Genomic DNA, 18954 nt, shown 5'->3' with positions numbered 1-18954 from the left:
AACTTTTGATCTTACACGGTGCTCTGGAAGGCATGTAATGTAGTAGTTGTGGACTGTCTTGAGATGCACCTACCTATCTAGAACCTCTCCTTTCACCACTGTTTACTTCCACTCTTGTTTCTCTGTCTTTATATAATTGTGTGAAATGTGAAGAAACAGCGATTTAAGTTCAGGGTTTGTGTTTTTTCTCAGCTCACCAAATTTTGGAAGCTACAGTGGCCCCTAGCATTCAGAAGAAGCACTTGCAGGAAAGAAATGTACAGCCTCTATGTGCTCAATTGAAATGCAGGCTTTTAAGTGTTGCTACCAGACGTTGGCATATTAAGCACATGGAGCTTAAAATTGTATCTTTTGCTCAAATACTTAATTACTCTGACAAGCTGTAGAATCAGCAGAGTTCCCAACTTTGAAGGTTCTTCTCTGTGCTATTGTATCTTCAAAATACCTGAACCTCATGCTTTCTTAATTTCATCACTGTGTAAAATTTAGTTTGAGACAGAAAATTGGCGCAGAAGGCTTTAGCATGCATGGTTAAATTTCACATTTGAAGCATTCATTGTCTGCCCTGCCTCCAAACATGGGAAAATCTTAATTATAAATAACTGGAAAAGAAAATATTTTGCAATCTTACATTTTCTTGATAAGATGCTACGCTGTTTCTGATACTTTTCTTTATAATATGTAGATAGTATTATCTTCATTGATATTCCTAGAGACATGTTGAGTGCTTTAAATGTTAATACTCGTAAGCCTGGTTTATCAATTTAGGAAGACAGGGAGTTGTGAAATAGCTGGTTAGATTGTAAGAACTCAGAAGAACATATCTTTGTGCTAAGTATCAGGAGCACTTAAACATCAGATTCAAAGTTGGTATACGTAGTGTTCTTAAATGGGCACACACTGCTTTAAGTTTAAGATCAAATCTGTTTTTTGGTTTGGTTAACCACAATATCATAGTGTTGGTAGTAGAGTCTGGACTTTACAGTACAAGGTCTTACAATTCAAATTTTAGTCTAGTATAGATTTAGAAGAAAAAAGTTATTTGCAAGGTGTTTATGAAAGCCATTCCATTTTCTCATGCTATTCAGAATAGCATTTATTTTCCAAGCGCTTTATTTCGTTTTACTTTGATGATTTTAACATTTGTGGATGTACTTTTTTTTTTTTTTTTCATAAGATAATGGGAGGAGTCAAAGATATAAAATCTTTATTTAAGCAGGAAAAAGCTTGTCTGGAAACATAAGGTGGTGTGAACTAATATTTTCTATGTTTCCAACTTTTTTTTATCCCTTATGTGGAAATGTTTCTAATGTGATTTTTTATTATTACTATTATTTCAGAAGTTGTCCGCTACAAAGGAAGAAAGGAAAGGAAGCTCGTACTTCAGACTGGTTTTTGAATATCTTTCTAATACAGTGGTGTTCCAGAAGATGATAAAGAAATGATAGCAGCTCCAGAAATACCAACTGATTTTACTCTCCTTCAGTAAGTGCTTTAAGAATTTCTGGTTTCATTTACATGTACTAGTGCTTCTTAGTGGTAATAGATGTGGTTGGTTTTTCTCTTTGAAACAAGGAAACAAAATGATTGAATATGGTTCTGGATTTTTTTTCCAGTTTAAAATAAAGCACTGCTTGAATTACTTCTTGATTGTTCAGTGATAATTAAAACAAATATTTTAAAAGTCCTTTTTATAGATTATTTTTAAATCAATTTTTAAGCTTTGCTACTAGGAAGCCATCATGACAGACTTCTTTGTTTACATGGTGTATTTGTCAAGGTTTTACAGAATCAAAGTATTGAAGAAGAAACTTTGGTTAGAAATAAAGAAATTCTAAGTTTCCTTCCTTCCTTCCTTTATAGAGAGAGGTGAAGTTGTATAAGGGTATTTACCCTGAATAACTGGGGCAGGTTGCCTTATATCTGAAACGCCCAATGCCAAATGCTTTAACTAGCTGAAGTCTTAGCTTCCCTTCAGGTGTTGGTTCCTGGGGTGTTGATTTGACTAGTCTGCTGATCTAGTTTTAAGAATAGGTATCTGAATTTTGAAAATTTAAATTTAGAAATAGCTTACATTTTGAACAGAGAAATGAAATGATTAGTTAAAGTAGACCAGAAGAATGCAGTTCCTCACCTTTTAGTTGCCAAGAAATCAGCATGAATACATTTCAGCAGTCTGGAGTAAATTAAGCTGGTTCAAAATAATCCCAAAAGATGCAAAAAAATGGTTCTGTGTTAAGGAGGTTGGGTGTTCAATCTATAGCAGAATACATGGATGACAAAATCAGAAATGGCAAAATACATGTTACAAGGCAGAAACTTCCTTTCAGACAGTTCCACAACAGTGAGAAACCTTAAGTTTCTAGATTGTTTCAGAAGGTTATGAATAAATAAATAGGAATGGCTCCTTCTCCCCCCGTTCAGGTCATCTTTATGATTACATTGTTAAATTGAATCAGGAAATGTGTATCAGAAATTTGTATGCTGGAATTCATTGTACCGCATGTATGTGTTAAAATAGCATCATTTATGATGTCTGCTATAGGAAATATAGAAATAAAAATTTTAAACTAAGGATTACTTAGTAATAACTCAGGTGAATTTTTTCCCCTGACTTTGTCATAGGCAATAAAGGGTTTGTATTTTGATGCAGCATATGTTAATTATGTAGGAAAAGAAATTTTTTTTTTTTTTTTTTTTACTTATTTTCTTTTTACCTTACATAAGCCTCCAGGTTATCTTTTTGGTGGAGAAATCTCGTTTAAAATATCTTCTCTCCCCATACATTTTGACATAACTAGTTCTTTTGACAGCATGATGATGTCTGCTGAGACACTTTGGTTGTGAGGGAAGGTAGTGGCATTGTTGTGCACTGCCCTATTTGTGGCAGACATTTATAGTGTTTGATAGTTGAAATTTTGTAATGTTTGTCACATGCCAAAAATGAAGTTCCTAACCTGTTGCCATTTCTGCTGACTTTCATGCTTTTTAGCCGCACTATATGGCTTTCACAGGTAAAAGAATTTTTTTTTTTATTATTCTTTGGCTGAGGCAAGGTGTGAGCATGGGGATTTGCTCTGATTTGTTCCTTCACAGTAGATTTAAAAAAACAGGAGATAACAACAGTTTTTCTGTTGGAGTTGACTTACTGGACTGAGGATATAACGTGACTTTATGTAGTTTATTTAAGAATGTTTCTGGTGAGATGTATAAATGGTTTGTCTTTTAACCTTGCAGGGAGTCTGAAACACACTTCTCTTCTGATACGGACTTTGAGGATATTGAAGGAAAAAACCAAAAACAAGGCAAAGGAAAAGTACGTTCAGTTTACGGGGACAGTGAAATACTTGTACTGTTAAAGCATGAAGAGCTGAGCACTTGTTTTGGAGCTGAGTTACCTTATTCTTAACTCTTATTTCCTTATTATACTTTTTTTTTTTTTTAATGCAACTGTCCTGTGAATAGAGTTTATATTTGTATTTTTATTGAAATACTTAGTCTTGAGTATTTACATGATATTTCCTTTGTGTTGTGAAGGCACAAGGGAGGGCTTTGATTTGACTAGTCTGCATGTGTGCCCTCTTATACTTAAACCTGGTATTAATATAGTCTCTTTTGGTTGATGTCATTGATTCTTGCTCTTTTCATTTGAAAAGTGAACAGAAACCAACATTTCAATTAAAATTTTATTATTTTGTTTTACAGTTTAAACGCAAGGAAAACCTTTTGTGTCATTGTCACTAATTACATTTTTAATTGCCAAAAGATTTTAAACCAGAGAAGGAAATACAGAACCTGTAGAGTTTCTGTTAATCTTCTCTATCAGTCAGAATCAGCTATTCCGCCCTGGCTAATTTTATCTCACCTTCTGATTTTAAGTTTGGCTCTTGGAAACATAAGGTCTTGTGTATAATTTTCATGGTATGAGTAATAATTTATTCTAATTACTATGTAATAACTATTTAAAACTTGTGTGTGTGTGTATGATTGCAGACCTGTAAAAAAGGTAAAAAAGGACCAGCAGAAAAAGGGAAAAGTGGAAACGGAGGAGGGAAACCTGGTGGTCCAAATCGGATGAATGGACATCACCAACAGAATGGTGTGGAAAACATGATGCTGTTTGAGGTAGTGAAAATGGGCAAGAGTGCTATGCAGGTAAGACTTGAGATGTTCTTCAGACTTGGATGAATATACAAGTTAAATATAAAAATATTTCCTTGTGCATATAGTTTAAGAAAATAAAGCCTAGGGTAATTTTTTCTTCATTTGTAGCTTTTAGTTACAGATTAGAATAAGAATTCTTGCACTGCTAAGATTTGAACTTAAAATAACTGACTTCTCATTGCTAAATGCAAGGCATGAATAATCGGGTATATAATAAAGAAATTCAAAATACTATTCAAAGTGAATTCCAGTATTCTGAATGAAGAAAGGTTGGAATTCTGTCTAGGAAATTTCAAGCTGGTAGAAGTTAATGCATTAGGCACTGCTTTTACTGATAGGACTGAAGTCAACCTGTTAAGAGCATTAGCAATATGGAAAATTATCTTAAATTACCAGATTTTGCTTGACTCTGTGAATCTTCAGTGAAGAGAGGGTTAAAATGTAAGCCTGCCAGCCGTGAAGAGTTCCTGCTGACTCACTCATGTGACTCCTCAGCAGCCTAGCAGAAAGACTATCTTTGGGATTAAAAATCAGTTTACAGCTTCTCTGGTATGTGTGCCGGAAGCTTGGTCTATGTGCAGTCCTCTTGAGATTTGCAGGCTCCTGCTTCAAGCTGGGAACCTTGAAGCCTGAATTCCTTGGGAGACATTTAGTTCAGATTTATACATACTACTTATACTACTTCAGTACTTGCTACTTATACATACTGCTTTAATATATTTGATCAGAGAAATTCTGATACTTCTGTTCATTTTATTCTGACGTATTTCAATGTAAGTAAAAACTATACTGTTCTGATTGCTACATTTCCAATCAATTATCACGGGTTATATTTGCATGACGTGTCAACTCTATAAACAGTCAAATCTTTTGCTTTCCAAGAGAAAAATAGACCTTTGCCTGCAAAACCTCTGTTAATAGGGGAAATCGATACCTAGGTAACAGCATGAATCTGAGTCCATATTTTAATTAACATACTTAAGTACATATAAAGTTAAATGAAGTCTTTAGTTCAGCACTTGGTGTAAAAATTTTTCTCTGTAGCCATTAGCACTTGCTTACCTCAAAAGATTTTGATAATCAAAATTTTCTTTAATTCTGTTTCATACATTCTTCCAAGTTTATGTCAGTTCTCCCTGGGAGAAACAGGTTGTTCATCTGCAGAGACAAAAAGCTTCAGGACATTTACTTTTCTGCTGGAGGTTCTTTAAAATACATGAATTCTGAAAACAAATATTTCCTAACTGAAATATTTGTCACCTTCCTAGCATTATCTTGGTTTTGCACAGTGACCTTTATAAGCCTAATTTAAGACTTCTCCTAGGTTTCTTTTTCTTTCTTCCCCCATGATTAATCAAATCAGTACTAGTTTGTAGGTTCTGCTCCTACTGGGAAGACAATGACTGTTTCACTTGCATTTTTAATTCTTCTCATCTTGCTGACAAGTTATATCATACTATAAGCAGTCTTTCATTGAGGGAAGAGGGATTTAGCTGTATTTCTGTTCAGATTTTTTTTCCTATGGCAGTATATTTTATTTGCCCTCGCACCATTATTGCTTGTAAGAGTAAGCACTGAGAATAGTTGACAGGGGATGCTGTGGAGTCTGTTTTTCTTATGGAAGTCCTGAACTATTTCATCATGTCTTGTTATTGAAAATTAATCTAGATTTTAGGGCAGGATACCAACATATTAAACTACTCAAAACTGAGAGCTTGACACTAAAGCGATCCTCTTGTGCTTATGTTAAATGTATGCCTTTTTATGATTTCTGCAGTAGACAGGTTGTGCTATACACATGGATGGTTTGTAGATAATTGCATGTGAATTCTTAAAGCCACAATCACAGATTTCCTGTTAATTTGCTTCCCTTTAACATTCTGTAGTAAAACTGTCTTACTGCTATTCCGTTTTATTAGCCATTATGTTTTGGTTTAGTTAACACAGCAATTAATGTCCATACAGCGTAGGGCAATGCTGTTCATCCTGTTATAGCTCATGTACATGAAACACAATTCATCATAAGGGCAGAATTTAGGAAGAGTATAGGGAGTTGCAGCTGTTGGAACTAAAAGCCTAAATAATATTTTTGAGAAGTTTCACTAGTCAAAAACAAAACCAAACACACAAAAAAATGCTGTTATAAAATCTACTAATTGTGTTTTGTACTCTTCCTCAAAAAATGTTACTATGTGACTATGTGGTATTCCTGTGCTTGCGTGTCTTAGCATCTGTTTTGTGCCTGTATATGTTTATAGAATGGAAATGAGTTCTTTTCCTGAAAATGTTATTATGACAGTAAAGGATCGTTCAAACATTTTGTTCTGTATCAGTCAAAAAATCCAGAGTTCCTGTTAATTACAGAAGGAGCAAGAATCGCTTACTAGAAAGAAGTTTAAATAACACTAATTCTTCAGTTTATTAAAAACTAAAAATTGACTTTGTATTTGTTTCTTTTCAGTCTGTAGTGGATGACTGGATAGAGTCATACAAACATGACAGAGATATAGCACTTCTTGATCTCATTAACTTCTTTATTCAGTGTTCAGGCTGCAAAGGTAAGATACAGAAATATTTGCACATCTCTTCATATAATTTTACAGCATGTTTCATTCTTTGCTTTTATGCTGCATGTGCTGAAGGACTGCTCCATCCCTGGGGCTAGTCTGCATTATAAGGTTCTTATAGTCAAACAAGTATTTTTGAAGATGGTAGCGAGGGGAGCAAGAGGTTTAGAAATATTACAGAAACACTTCAAAATGTAGGTTAAGCCTTTTGCATTCACACTGAAGAAAATGCAGTACTGGTACTTAATTACTTCCCATATCTTCCTCTGCTGCTGCTATTATGTTAGAAAAACATCTGTCTTCAGTATTGATAGCTTAACTTGGTCTTGGAATCAAAGTTTGAATTTATCTACTTCACATCAGTGAGCATTCCATGGTCATTTAATAGCCTTTTAGAGTTGTTTCATGTAAAAAATGGGTGGTTCCATGGCAGCCTGTCTACAGTAAAACTGTATCTCTATAGTTTATTTTCTATTTTGGGGAGCTTCTGATTTTCCAGAATCTTTCCTCTAATCCACATCCTCCATTCTTTTTCTTCTCATCTTGTTTTGAAGAGAAGATAACTTACTCTACAATATCAGTGCATTTGATAGTGTCTCGTTCCAGATAAACTTCTAACATGAATAAGTCTCCAGAAAGCTAACAGCATTCCTCAGTAGATATTAGTCATGCTTTCAAAAGCAGTGACCTTTTCATTATTGTTACCAGACAAAATGACAAAATCTTTTAATGCTTTCTGAGATGATGCTTGTCATGAATTTTCCAGTACAGTTGTAGTAAGCTTTAGGAGGTCTCTTTATTTTTATATCACCCTTTACACATGAAAAAATTGAGCCTAAGAGAAATAGAAATTGCATGAAATCATTGAGTTTTATCATAGTGAAGTAGATGATAAACTGCAATAGAACTGTTCAAAATAGTCTTACACCATTTAGTATCTTGAATACTAGAAGGTCACTTCAGAGCAGTATGGTCTCTCAGCTGATGACATCTGGAACAAATATCATTGGCTTCTGGATATGAACGAATGAGTAAATTTTAGATGGTGTGAACAAATGCTTTATATAATACAAAAAACTGTAGTGCCCCACACTTGTTACAAAAGGTAAAATGAAGAGTATAACAACTTGAAAAATAAGCCAAAAACAACAGAGCCACACAGCACCACCAAAAAAAAAACATGTATAATCTGTAGGTTAGGTGTAAATTGACCATTTTTACATGGTAGTAGGAGATATGTCATCTGCCATCTACCCCTCTCATTTTAAAAGTGTTAATAATAACCTAATCTGAATTCTAGGAGTAGTCACAGCAGAGATGTTCCGACACATGCAGAACTCTGAAATAATCCGAAAAATGACTGAAGAATTCGATGAGGTAACTTAATGAGTGCTGAGAATTTATTGATATTAGATTTTTTTCCATTTTACCTGTCCTAATCCTACAGATTTCTTCAAGTAACAACTGTAAAAATGACAAGACTTTGATGAATGAAAATCTTAAACTCTCTAATTTTGAACTTACAAGACTAGTAAATAAAAAATGTGTGTATGTGATTCCTTATATTATTAATAAAATAAATGTCCGCTTTCAGTTTTTGAACAGTGGGAACTTCTACTGCTGGGGTTAAATGGCATACTTCCTCCAATGTCCCCCATACCCCTCTGTGTACGTGAGGCCCTTACGTCTCTTCTGAGGAACTTGTGAAATGTTTGTTGAATTTATTTCAACATGTCTATTACTCTACAAATCGTGGAGATTTGAATTTGATTATTCTTCAGTTGAAGACTTCAATGCTTTGCATTTCATGGGAACTGTAGTCTTTCTGCCTTCAAGTTTTCATTTATTCCTGTTCCACTGAGTGTGGGGTAAACAAGATGGACTCTTATTTTTGGGGGGTTCGTGTGTTTTTTTTTTTGGTATTGTTTTCATTTCACCCTATATTCCAAAGAATGTGAAGATAACTAGATCTTCCTCCCCAGATTTGTCTAGTAAGGGTTTTTTCCTCTTAAGTTAAAATCCAAAGAAAATTTGGAACTTTAACAGATAAAGGTTTAAAGGTATTTTATTATTCTTTGACATTAATTCATAAATGGATTTGATTACTGTCATGTTACCTGAAATTTAAAAAGCTTCAGTTAGGATTATTTGTTCAGATTTTTGTTTATCACTGTGTTACGCTTACTCTTTCTTGTAACAATTCTAATTAACATCTCAACTCTCGGATTTCTAATCCCTTTTCATGGATATGATTTTTGTTTCTGAGTTGTAATTTAATTTGGCATCTTATCTGATTGCAGCTGATGACTTATCTGATTGTTGCTGATCACAGAAACACTAAAAGAAATGATCATCAATTGTTTTTCTGTCATTTTACCATTATTTATAAAGGTACCCAGAACAGGAGAGGAGTACACATTTCTTATTTTCAAGGCGTTAGACTAGTTTGTCATTTGACTTAAGGAATTTTCAGTCTAATACGTAAACATATCCCTAGGAACTTCATTAAAGTCCTGGTCTGAGTGTTTGTGAATATTAACTAACGCTGCATGTGATTTTTATTTTATTTTTTTTTTGTTCTAGTGTAACCTGAAGCAGAGTTCAGGCAGTAGAAATTAGTTGCTAATTTGGTATATCTGATTTTGTGCAGCTTTTGTTGTAGGACTTGTAGTATGTTGCGTCTGCATATAACAAACCTGAGCTGTAAATTAGAGTAGATGTGTATTTGTGCCATAAGGTTATTCTGATGGATTGTTTTTTGAGATCTTTTTGGTTCTGAAGTCTTATTCCTCTTTTTATTCTTAATTTAAAAAATAATTCTAAAGACATTTGAAAGAGTTTCCTGTTTGTATCTCTCTCTTTCTCTTTTTTTTTTTTTTTTTTTTTTTTTAAATAGGATAGTGGAGATTATCCGCTAACTATGGCTGGTCCCCAGTGGAAGAAGTTCAAATCCAGTTTTTGTGAGTTCATTGGAGTACTCGTCCGACAATGTCAATATAGCATCATATATGATGAATATATGATGGATACTGTCATTTCACTGCTTACGGGATTGTCAGACTCACAAGTCAGAGCATTTCGGCACACTAGCACGCTGGCAGGTCAGTGAATTTTTATTTACCTGTTTATTTGTTTATTTACCTGTGTTATGTTTTGTGTTGCACAGCAAGAAGTTGTTCTAATAGAATGGCTTGATATTGATTGTTCAGCTCATGTTTCTTTGTGTGATATGCTTTTCTAATGTAACTAGTTTTAGTACAGCTTACAGTACGTTACTCAGTTACTTTAAAGCTTTCCTTACTGGCTGTCTAGTACTTCATTTGTTATCTTTAATCCTACTAAGAAAAGCAAATAGAAAAAAAACTTTACAAAAATAGAGTCAAACTTCTGTCTGTATGCTCTGCATTAAGTCAAACCAGAGTCATATTTTAAATTGGATGCGATTTTTACTACACATTTAAACTGTGCTTTATATAGAGGCCATGGCATAAAGTAGTTGAAAATAGCATATCTATTCATTGCATTAGAAATAATTTTAAAGAAATCATCAGTGATACAGTCACTAAATTACTGTATGATTTTAAATTTTCATTTTACTCAATATTTTCAAGTCTGTCAGGCTATCTAGATATCTGTTATGAGCTAAATATGACATTTCTTTAAAACTCTCTGTGATAATGGACAATGATTAGGCTTACTGGATAAGCAACCTGTCAATCTGCAGAGGTTAATGAAGAAGGGTCTTGGATGGCATCGGGTAGCAGTCTGCTTATGTCAGGCTTATTGTAGCAATTTTAATCTGAGCAAGGTGAATTTAAACTGCACATGAAACTGAGTTTATGCCACACCAGAAATGGTTCTTGTTAGTTCACTGGAGCTGTCAGATTTACAGCAAATTTCAGCTCTGGGTATCTGGTCAGCTGCTAAATTTCATTGGCCATCTTCTTTGAGTATACGTTAAAACATTACATATTAGGCTGCTGCTCTGAGATTCCCACTAGCCAAAGCATTTACTGTGGAGGGAGGAACAAAATTGCTTTTTAATTCAAGTGAATATACTGATTCTGCTGTATCATCAATTTGACTGTTGCACCATACTGCAAATACAAACTTTAGCTCTTCAAAACCACGGTTTGAGTACCTTTTTAAGTTTGAGTTGTGCCTGAATGAAAGTTGCTGAAATTGCCCTGTTGCATGTTAATTTCTGTCACACGACATTTTTTTAGCATTCTTGTTTGCATTTGTTCACATCAGTAGTCAATTCTGTTGACTCTTTGTAGTTATTTCTGCATTTCACATGATTACAGCTTGTATTCTTGATGATTGGGTTTTATATAGGTTAGAAAAAGCTAACAGAATCGTAGTATTCCTATTTACTGTTATTTGCAGTAATTTGGCTTCTAAGATTAGCTCAGACTACTTCTTTTCATCTTCATATCCTTAGAGATCACAGCATGTGACAATATTTAGATATATCTGTATGTCTTTATGCCTCACTCATCAACTTTGTTTGTGATACACACTTAACAATGTTCTGCATTATGTCCTGTTGTCTGCCTCCTTGTTTATGGGGTAGGCATATTTGTCTGTGCCCTTTTTAAAAGGGGTGATTAAAAAGTAAAATCACACACAAAGAAACAAAACCAAGTATTTTTACATTTTGGTTGGTTGTCTTTTAGTTGGCTAATGTTGCTTTTCTGCTTTTGCATGTAAAGGAATAGTTAAAAGCTGCCTAATTCAAATGAAATTGATGGGCAAAGAGTGGTTCAGTATGGTGTCTAAAACATTTCCTTTTGAAGGAAAAAAAGCTTGTTGCTTGTTTTAGGTTGAATGATTGGGCAACATGACTCTTGACTGATTCTCGTAATGGAATCCTTTCGATGTTTCCTGGGCTACCTTTATAAATCTTACATTCCACGTATTTTTTGGGAGGAAGCATGTCCCATATATCCATTCAATAATAAATGTTGATAGTATTAAAAAATAACAAAGAAACAAAAGGTTACTGTGTTGTTAAGTAATCACGCAGAACAATTTCAGTAAAGGAGTAGCACTACGTAAAACAGTGCTGAAGTCCTGAAGCTTGTGAATCATGAAATCTACAGTGAACAGACTTTCATACATACAAAAACTGGTGACAGGAGGGGAAGTATCAGGATTTTTATCTATCATCCTTCATATATAGGTAACTGATAAATAATCCTTACTATTTTTTACTGTTTTGTAGCCATGAAGCTGATGACTGCTTTAGTGAATGTGGCATTAAATCTTAGTATTAACATGGACAATACGCAACGGCAGTATGAAGCAGAAAGAAATAAAATAATTGGGAAACGAGCTAATGATAGGCTGGAACTCTTACTACAGAAAAGAAAGGAGGTTAGTGCTATTGTCTGCTCGTGTGCTTTATGACTGTTGAAGGATGAATGTTGATACATGACAAACAATAATTTTTGCCATGTAAGGTGTGTTTTTTGTTGTTTTTGTAAAGGTAGTTAAAAGTCCCTCTTTCATTCTTTAATTTCATCATATTTTTAATATTTGAAAAACTTAGTCACTTAGAAAGTGCTTCTTTTTGTTTTTCTGTAAAAAGAGTTAAATTTCAGATAGTGCCATTAAAATTATTGAGAGACTGAAATTGGTAATAGATAACATTTTGTTGTATTTCCTGACTAGTTTCCTGAACAGCTGAAATATTCAACAATTTCCATGCCTTGACTGTTTTTGGGTTCCAGAGAACCTATCAATCATGGTGCAAAATGCTGCTGTTATGATGTCAATATCAATCTCAGAATAAACTGTTTTAGGGCTTCTGATAGGGTCCTTCTACAGAAGTCACTAAACAAATTGAAAATGCTATCTACTTCTATTTTCTTTCTTTCTGTGTGTAAGGGATTTGCTGATTCATTGCTGACAGTGTTGTCTTGTTGAAAGCTCTAGCTCATTCAGGTTTTAGTTTTTATTTTCTGGGGAACGGGTGAGTTTTTTGCTTTTTAGACATCAGAAATAACTTTCTGATGATTAAAGGGGGGGAATATCTCTCCTTTGGTATTCAACATTTTGAGTTGTTACTTGTTGCATTTTTACTGCCTCGAAAATTTAGTTTTTTTATGTCCCAAAGATCTTGCAGTTTTAGACTGATCTCTTAAATACCCAAGCACTACCATTAAATGCAATTGTGCTAGATGTGTGTGCAGGACTAGTTCTATTATAGGTAATACATGGATACACAGAGAAATGCAGTGATGTGAAAGTGGAGATTTTTTCCCAATCTCAATTGTACATACGTATTTTGGCCTTTAGGATTTCTTACAAGCTTTTCTAGCTTTGGTTGTGATTTTCAGTTTTTCTTGTATTAAGTGAAAGTAAGCTTCAAAGTAACATTCAAACAAATGTTTAATTTCAAGGTTTGTTTCATTTATAACAGCCTTATCTAGTACAGAAATTTATTTTATTCATTGATATTTATTTTTTTCAAGTCTCTCATTTTTAATATTTTTCCCCCTCTCACTCCACTTCAGAAGACAGGTCTTGTTAGATTAGATAAGTGTTAGATATTTTGGCTTGTTAGTCTTTTTATTCTTGCTTTATTTCTTCATACTTTTGCTTCCAATTCCAAAATCTTGTGATGCTATGGAAACTGTTGGTTCATATTCTTTGCTTAAAATTCTGTAGGGAGAGGTCTTTATCTTTCGTAACACCCACCCACTCCAGTATTCTGTCTGAATAACGTCTCTTTATGGTTTATTTGGTGGTTGTTTTTTGTCTGATTTTTGTTTTTCATATAAATGTTAATTTGGTTTACTGGAAAGCCTCTATCTGCAGTCATTGGCTATTCTCATTAACATTGGCTTATTCTGTTCCACGTTAATAGTTCAAACTGCAAAAAGAATGTGCTTCTCTTCTGACAATATTTACTTAACTTCAGATCTTTCAACTGACTTTCTTGCACTTTCAAAGTAAATGCAACTTTCTGTGTTTTAAAAGATTATGGATCACTTTTCAAATCCTTTGCGTGTTGTCTCCTACATTACTTTTCAGTTCCATATTCATAAATTCTCTTTTTCTGCCATTACTTTGTTTCTGGATTTTTTTTTCTCTCTGTTATGGTCAAGGTGGAAAGAAGCGTGCAAAACGGTGTATATTCTGCTCATGCAGCCGCTTGTCAAGTGCTTGATCTATATTTTCTCTATATAGATCCTATATTTTTTAGGATAAAGAACAGTTTCTCTGTTATGCATTTCACATGATTTAGGTACTGACCTAGTGTAATACAGGTCCATAAAGAACATAGCATATATATATATTAAAAATTGGGCTAAATATTAGGCTTAGTAAGTCACTCAGTAGAAAATTAAATCACATTTCCTTACAAGTAATTTCTGAAGGGACCTGCAGAAACCTTAGCTATCTTTGCCACAGTTGAACAATTTCAGTGGTCAGAATTACCAAAACTTACATGCTGTGGTAGATGAAATTTATTAAATTATAGTGTATTGTACTGAGAAACACATTTGTAAATATTTCAGAAAGGGATTTAACATCCGTACTTGTAAAGTAAATGTTCATTTAGTTTAGTTTGTCTAGCATCAGCGCCATGTGGTCTTGACTGCAGAAGTGGTGCTCCGTGTTTATGTTCTCTGTTCATTCTTTCAGCTTCAGGAAAATCAAGATGAAATAGAAAACATGATGAATGCAATATTCAAAGGTGTTTTTGTGCATAGATACCGGTAAGCTTTACTTATTAATTTATTTTGGAAGCTGGTGACGAGTTACTTTTTTTTTTTTTTTTATTATTATTCATCTTTTTTATTCATCTGCTTGCTCCTATTGTTCTGCTTCTCTCCACAGAGATGCAATTGCTGAAATAAGAGCTATCTGTATTGAAGAAATTGGAATATGGATGAAAATGTACAGTGATGCCTTTCTCAATGACAGCTACTTAAAATATGTAGGGTGGACTATGCATGATAAGGTATGCTGCACAGAAGATAAGGAATGGAATATCAAGCATAAGTCCATGTTTTTGGATGTTGATCTTGCCAAATCGGGTTCTGATCTCTTAGCTGTTCTAATCAGTCACTACTTTTTTTTTTATCACTCACAAGCACTAGTGTTTAACATATATATAAAATACCAATAAGGTTTGAATGGTTTTAGAGAACATGTACAGATTTTTAAGGAAATGTTACTTGTAAGGAAATGGCCTTTTCTATTTATCTTCTTATTTTTTGTTGATGCAGATTTTCATTCTGTAATAATTAACTATTTAAATTGAATGCATTTCATATGGAATAATCCAATCATGTGTAGCCAGACAGTTTCTCTGTTTTGCCAAGTTAAGAATCTATTCTGATATTGCCAGGTAACTTAAAAAGCACGTGAAAAGAAATCCCCTTTGGTAATGAGTGCCTCGAGCTGTTACTTAAAAGCTAAAGATTCATATCTGCTTGGAGTGGTCAAAAGACATAGCTTATGAATGATACTTGATTCATTGTAGACTCAGCAGATTGTCTCAGCTCTTGTATTGGAGATTTGTTTCAAGCTACTGAACTTTAAGTAAAACAAATAAGGGATTTTCGCTCATGATTTTTATGGGTTTGGCATCACAAAACAATAATTACTGGCAGTGGTGTGATAAGAAACTGAAGTCTAAACGCTAAACTTCTGTAAAGTGTTTGTATCTGTACCTTACAGCATGTTCTCTGCTACAGGAAAAAATGTATTTCAGAAGGAATACTTGTTTATCCCTGTATCTACTTGGTAATTCTGATCCAGCAAGAGATAGTTATTAATGATATACATGTTGCCAGTTTTATTTAAGTGAAAGGAAATATGTTGAATTCTGCTTCAAAAATGTCTTGAGATTTAAAATATACTTGTTTCAGTCTTTAAAGATGTATCTTGACTTAAAGATACTAACGGAAGTAAGACAGATTTTTCTTCACTTGTTACAAACAAGGACATATTCTTATGTTATTAACATGATATTGATAGTATATCTTGACAACATATAATCTTTGAATTAATTCATACTGCAAAAGAATCTTGTCATGTCTGATTTGAAGATTACATCTGTATTCTATACTTGACTTTTAATCCAGTTCTTAATTTTATTTTAGCAAGGGGAAGTAAGGCTGAAATGCCTAACTGCTTTGCAAGGGCTTTACTATAATAAAGAGCTTAATTCCAAATTGGAACTCTTCACCAGTCGGTTCAAGGTTAGTGTGGCTTCATATTTTTAAGAACATTAAAAATATATTTATATATTTATTTGTATTTCCTTTCTTTGCTCTTTGAAAATAACCTTCTTTTGTGTTCTTAGGATAGAATTGTGTCTATGACTCTTGACAAAGAATATGATGTTGCAGTCCAAGCAATAAAATTACTCACTCTTGTTTTACAGTAAGTATATCTCCTTACCTGACCTAAAACAAACACTAAAGCAGAGAAGTATTTCTGAGGTCTATGGGCATGGACAGTAACTTGGCAGAATTCAGATAATCTGTAGTCTAGAGAAGTGTCTCTGTTTCTTACACTATAATAAATTAGAATTGTGGAAGTAATCTGGCTAAAAGAGTGTTGTTACTTACCTACCACAGTTAAGTAAAGAGTTGTAAAACTGAGTCTCACAAATCTGAAGCTATTGTGGAAGATTTGACCTGGAGAAAATAAATGTAGCGTCTCCTGAGCAGTAGATGAACTTCTGAGCCTAACCTTTTACCAAACGCTCATACTGTATAGGTAACTTCTGTTTAGCAAGATTTTGGAACCAAGGTACTTTGGTTTTATTTTTAGGATGCACATTTGAAGGAAAAGCTTTAGCTTCTCCTTCATTTCTATCTCCCATCACTAGAGTTCATGTTTTTTTTTGAGTCAGCCTCTTTTTCTTTCCTTCATCCCATTCCCACCCCTAGGAGTAGTGAAGAAGTTCTGACTGCAGAAGACTGTGAAAACGTCTACCATCTGGTGTATTCAGCTCATCGGCCAGTAGCAGTTGCTGCAGGGGAATTTCTTTATAAAAAGTAAGAGGGGAAATTAGTTTTTTACTTTTCTTGTAGATTTTAATGTGTGCATTAATACTATGATTCCGATTAGCTTTAATTAAGAAAAACTGAATAATGAAGTGGCCTTAAGAAATAACTTCTAGAAAACGTAATACTGATGTAGTTTTTCTGAATAGGAGATCGGGAGTAATTTTGAAGCCTACATTTTAAAGGCTTCTATGTACAGAATAGATAATGCAAACATTCATCTGTCTCCTTCTTTCCCTTCCTTACTATGTTTTTCGAGACATTTAAAAATGCTCATGTAGTAGATAAAGTTTGTACTTCTGCCATAATAAGCATTTTTTCCCCAAAAAAGTTGGATCAGATGACCATTTCATGAAGTATTTTTCTGTACAACAAACAAAATTTGTTCAACACCTTGATGAGATGTTCAGGGAAACAGGATAGTTTCCACCTAATACTTTTTAGACCTTTTCCTACTACTTCTTTGCTGCTTTAAAGTCTCATGTGGGGATGTTCAATAAACACTAGTATTTGCAATTATCGCTGATTTTGTATAGTATTTGTTTTTATAATTACATGTTCCACTGGACGCTGTCAGTAAAATACCAACTCAGCAAATACAAAATTGTTCAAATAACATTTGTTCCAAATTACTTCCATTCAAAATAAAGCCTAGAGCTGTGCACTAAGATACTAAGTGTCCATCTGTAAAAAGAGTATGTAGATAAAAAATGACTGTGGCAAAGGCAATGAAGAAATTTGTCCTGAATTTTTTCTTCTTCTAGGCTTTTCAGCCGCAGAGATCCTGAAGATGATGGAATACTTAAAAGAAGGGGAAGACAAAGTCCGAATGCTAATCTTGTGAAGACATTAGTGTTTTTCTTCTTGGAAAGTGAAGTAAGTTGGTTTCATGGGTGTTTTTTCAGTTTGCGTTTTGTTTTTATTCCCCCCCTCTCCCTCTCTTCAGTTCATGACTATGAACCTGTCCTAGTTTTTCACCATTGCTTGAGCAGTCCAGAGGACGTAAGAGACAGTTCTGTGTGCTTGTGTTTATTTGTAGGATCTGTTTCAGTAGGTACATAGCGTTGAGACAGGCAGTAAGTTCTCTGACAAATACTGTCCTCCCATTCTTCATGGTAACATACAGGTGAAAAGAGATTGTGGTTTAGAACTCTGTAAAGAGGTTAAAAAAAAAAAAAAAAAAAGGGGCAAAAAAAAAAAAGCATACAAAAATAAGTTACCAAATACGCTAAAGATCCTAACAGATGCTGCGAACCTCCTTTAGGTGAAAGAGTTTAGGATTTTTGCTATTTCTTAGGATCACTGCTTAGGGCTAGGCTTGCAGGTTTTGAAAGTTGGTCACACAACTTTCAATGGTTAACAATGGTGTTAACCCTGTTCGAGAAACTACAGGCAGATGTTTTTGTATTCTACTGTTTCATACTCTTAGCAAAAGTAACTCTGTAAAGGTCAAATAGGGGAAGAAAACTCAACCAGACAAGCAAGTAAAACAAAATAATGAAACAAACACACACGCAAAAAAGCCCCTCCAGATTCTGATGGATCTTGCAGCACTTAAATCCATCTCAACTATTACAAAGTATTATCTCTTAACATTACCTGGGGAAGAAGGATTTCTGTTGAATCAGAGAGCTCACAACATTTCTGTGGATTATTTTTTGTTTGTTTGTTTGTTTTGCCATGGACAAGAGCAAGCAAAAAAAGTGCCCTGTATTGTAGCAACTTATGGAATGAACTTTATTGTTAATGAAGAAAAATACTTATTTTCTTACTTATATTCGTATTATAGTTGCATGAACATGCTGCTTATCTTGTGGACAGCATGTGGGACTGTGCAACAGATCTCTTGAAGGACTGGGAATGTATGAACAGTCTTCTGTTGGAGGAACCTCTCAATGGAGAAGAGCGTAAGAGATTTCAGTTCTTCTATATATTGCTAAGCAGTTTCTATTGGGTGTGATTCATAAGGAAACAAGATGCTTGCATTTATGAGTACCTGTACATTCTCTATTTTTGAATGACTGTAATCATTAATTATGAAATGTGAGGAAGAGTAGAAAGAGATCACTTCTGGTATGGAAACGAAATGCTGAAGAAGAGAGGCACGGAGTATGGGAGAAAAAAGAGGGAATAACTATGCAGTGTCCACTTGTCACGTTGTTCAACAGGTTCAGGCTTCACTTTTGGGC

At 34.0% G+C, this 18954-nt stretch overlaps 1 protein-coding gene across 5 annotated transcripts in view; it reads left to right on the top strand.

The window, feature by feature from the left end:
- Positions 1 to 18954, top strand: part of STAG2 (STAG2 cohesin complex component) — a 75245-nt gene that overhangs the window by 33740 nt on the left and 22551 nt on the right. For all 5 annotated transcript variants that reach the window (XM_082770622.1, XM_082770623.1, XM_082770620.1 and 2 more), the window contains 14 exons: positions 1341 to 1485; positions 3238 to 3316; positions 3994 to 4155; positions 6626 to 6722; positions 8032 to 8108; positions 9628 to 9832; positions 11959 to 12110; positions 14388 to 14461; positions 14583 to 14706; positions 15854 to 15952; positions 16057 to 16136; positions 16649 to 16756; positions 17530 to 17641; positions 18555 to 18672. In XM_082770622.1, coding sequence (XP_082626748.1) covers positions 1442 to 1485; positions 3238 to 3316; positions 3994 to 4155; positions 6626 to 6722; positions 8032 to 8108; positions 9628 to 9832; positions 11959 to 12110; positions 14388 to 14461; positions 14583 to 14706; positions 15854 to 15952; positions 16057 to 16136; positions 16649 to 16756; positions 17530 to 17641; positions 18555 to 18672 — 1531 coding nt within the window. In that variant the 5' untranslated portion in view covers positions 1341 to 1441. The remainder of the gene's footprint in view (positions 1 to 1340; positions 1486 to 3237; positions 3317 to 3993; positions 4156 to 6625; positions 6723 to 8031; positions 8109 to 9627; positions 9833 to 11958; positions 12111 to 14387; positions 14462 to 14582; positions 14707 to 15853; positions 15953 to 16056; positions 16137 to 16648; positions 16757 to 17529; positions 17642 to 18554; positions 18673 to 18954) is intronic.

This window comes from Aythya marila (genome assembly GCF_965140915.1).
Source record: "Aythya marila genome assembly, chromosome: 13".
Lineage (NCBI taxonomy): Eukaryota > Metazoa > Chordata > Aves > Anseriformes > Anatidae > Aythya > Aythya marila.
The sequence above is the reverse complement of the archived record's forward strand: the minus strand, read 5'-3'. Positions and strand labels throughout refer to the sequence as shown.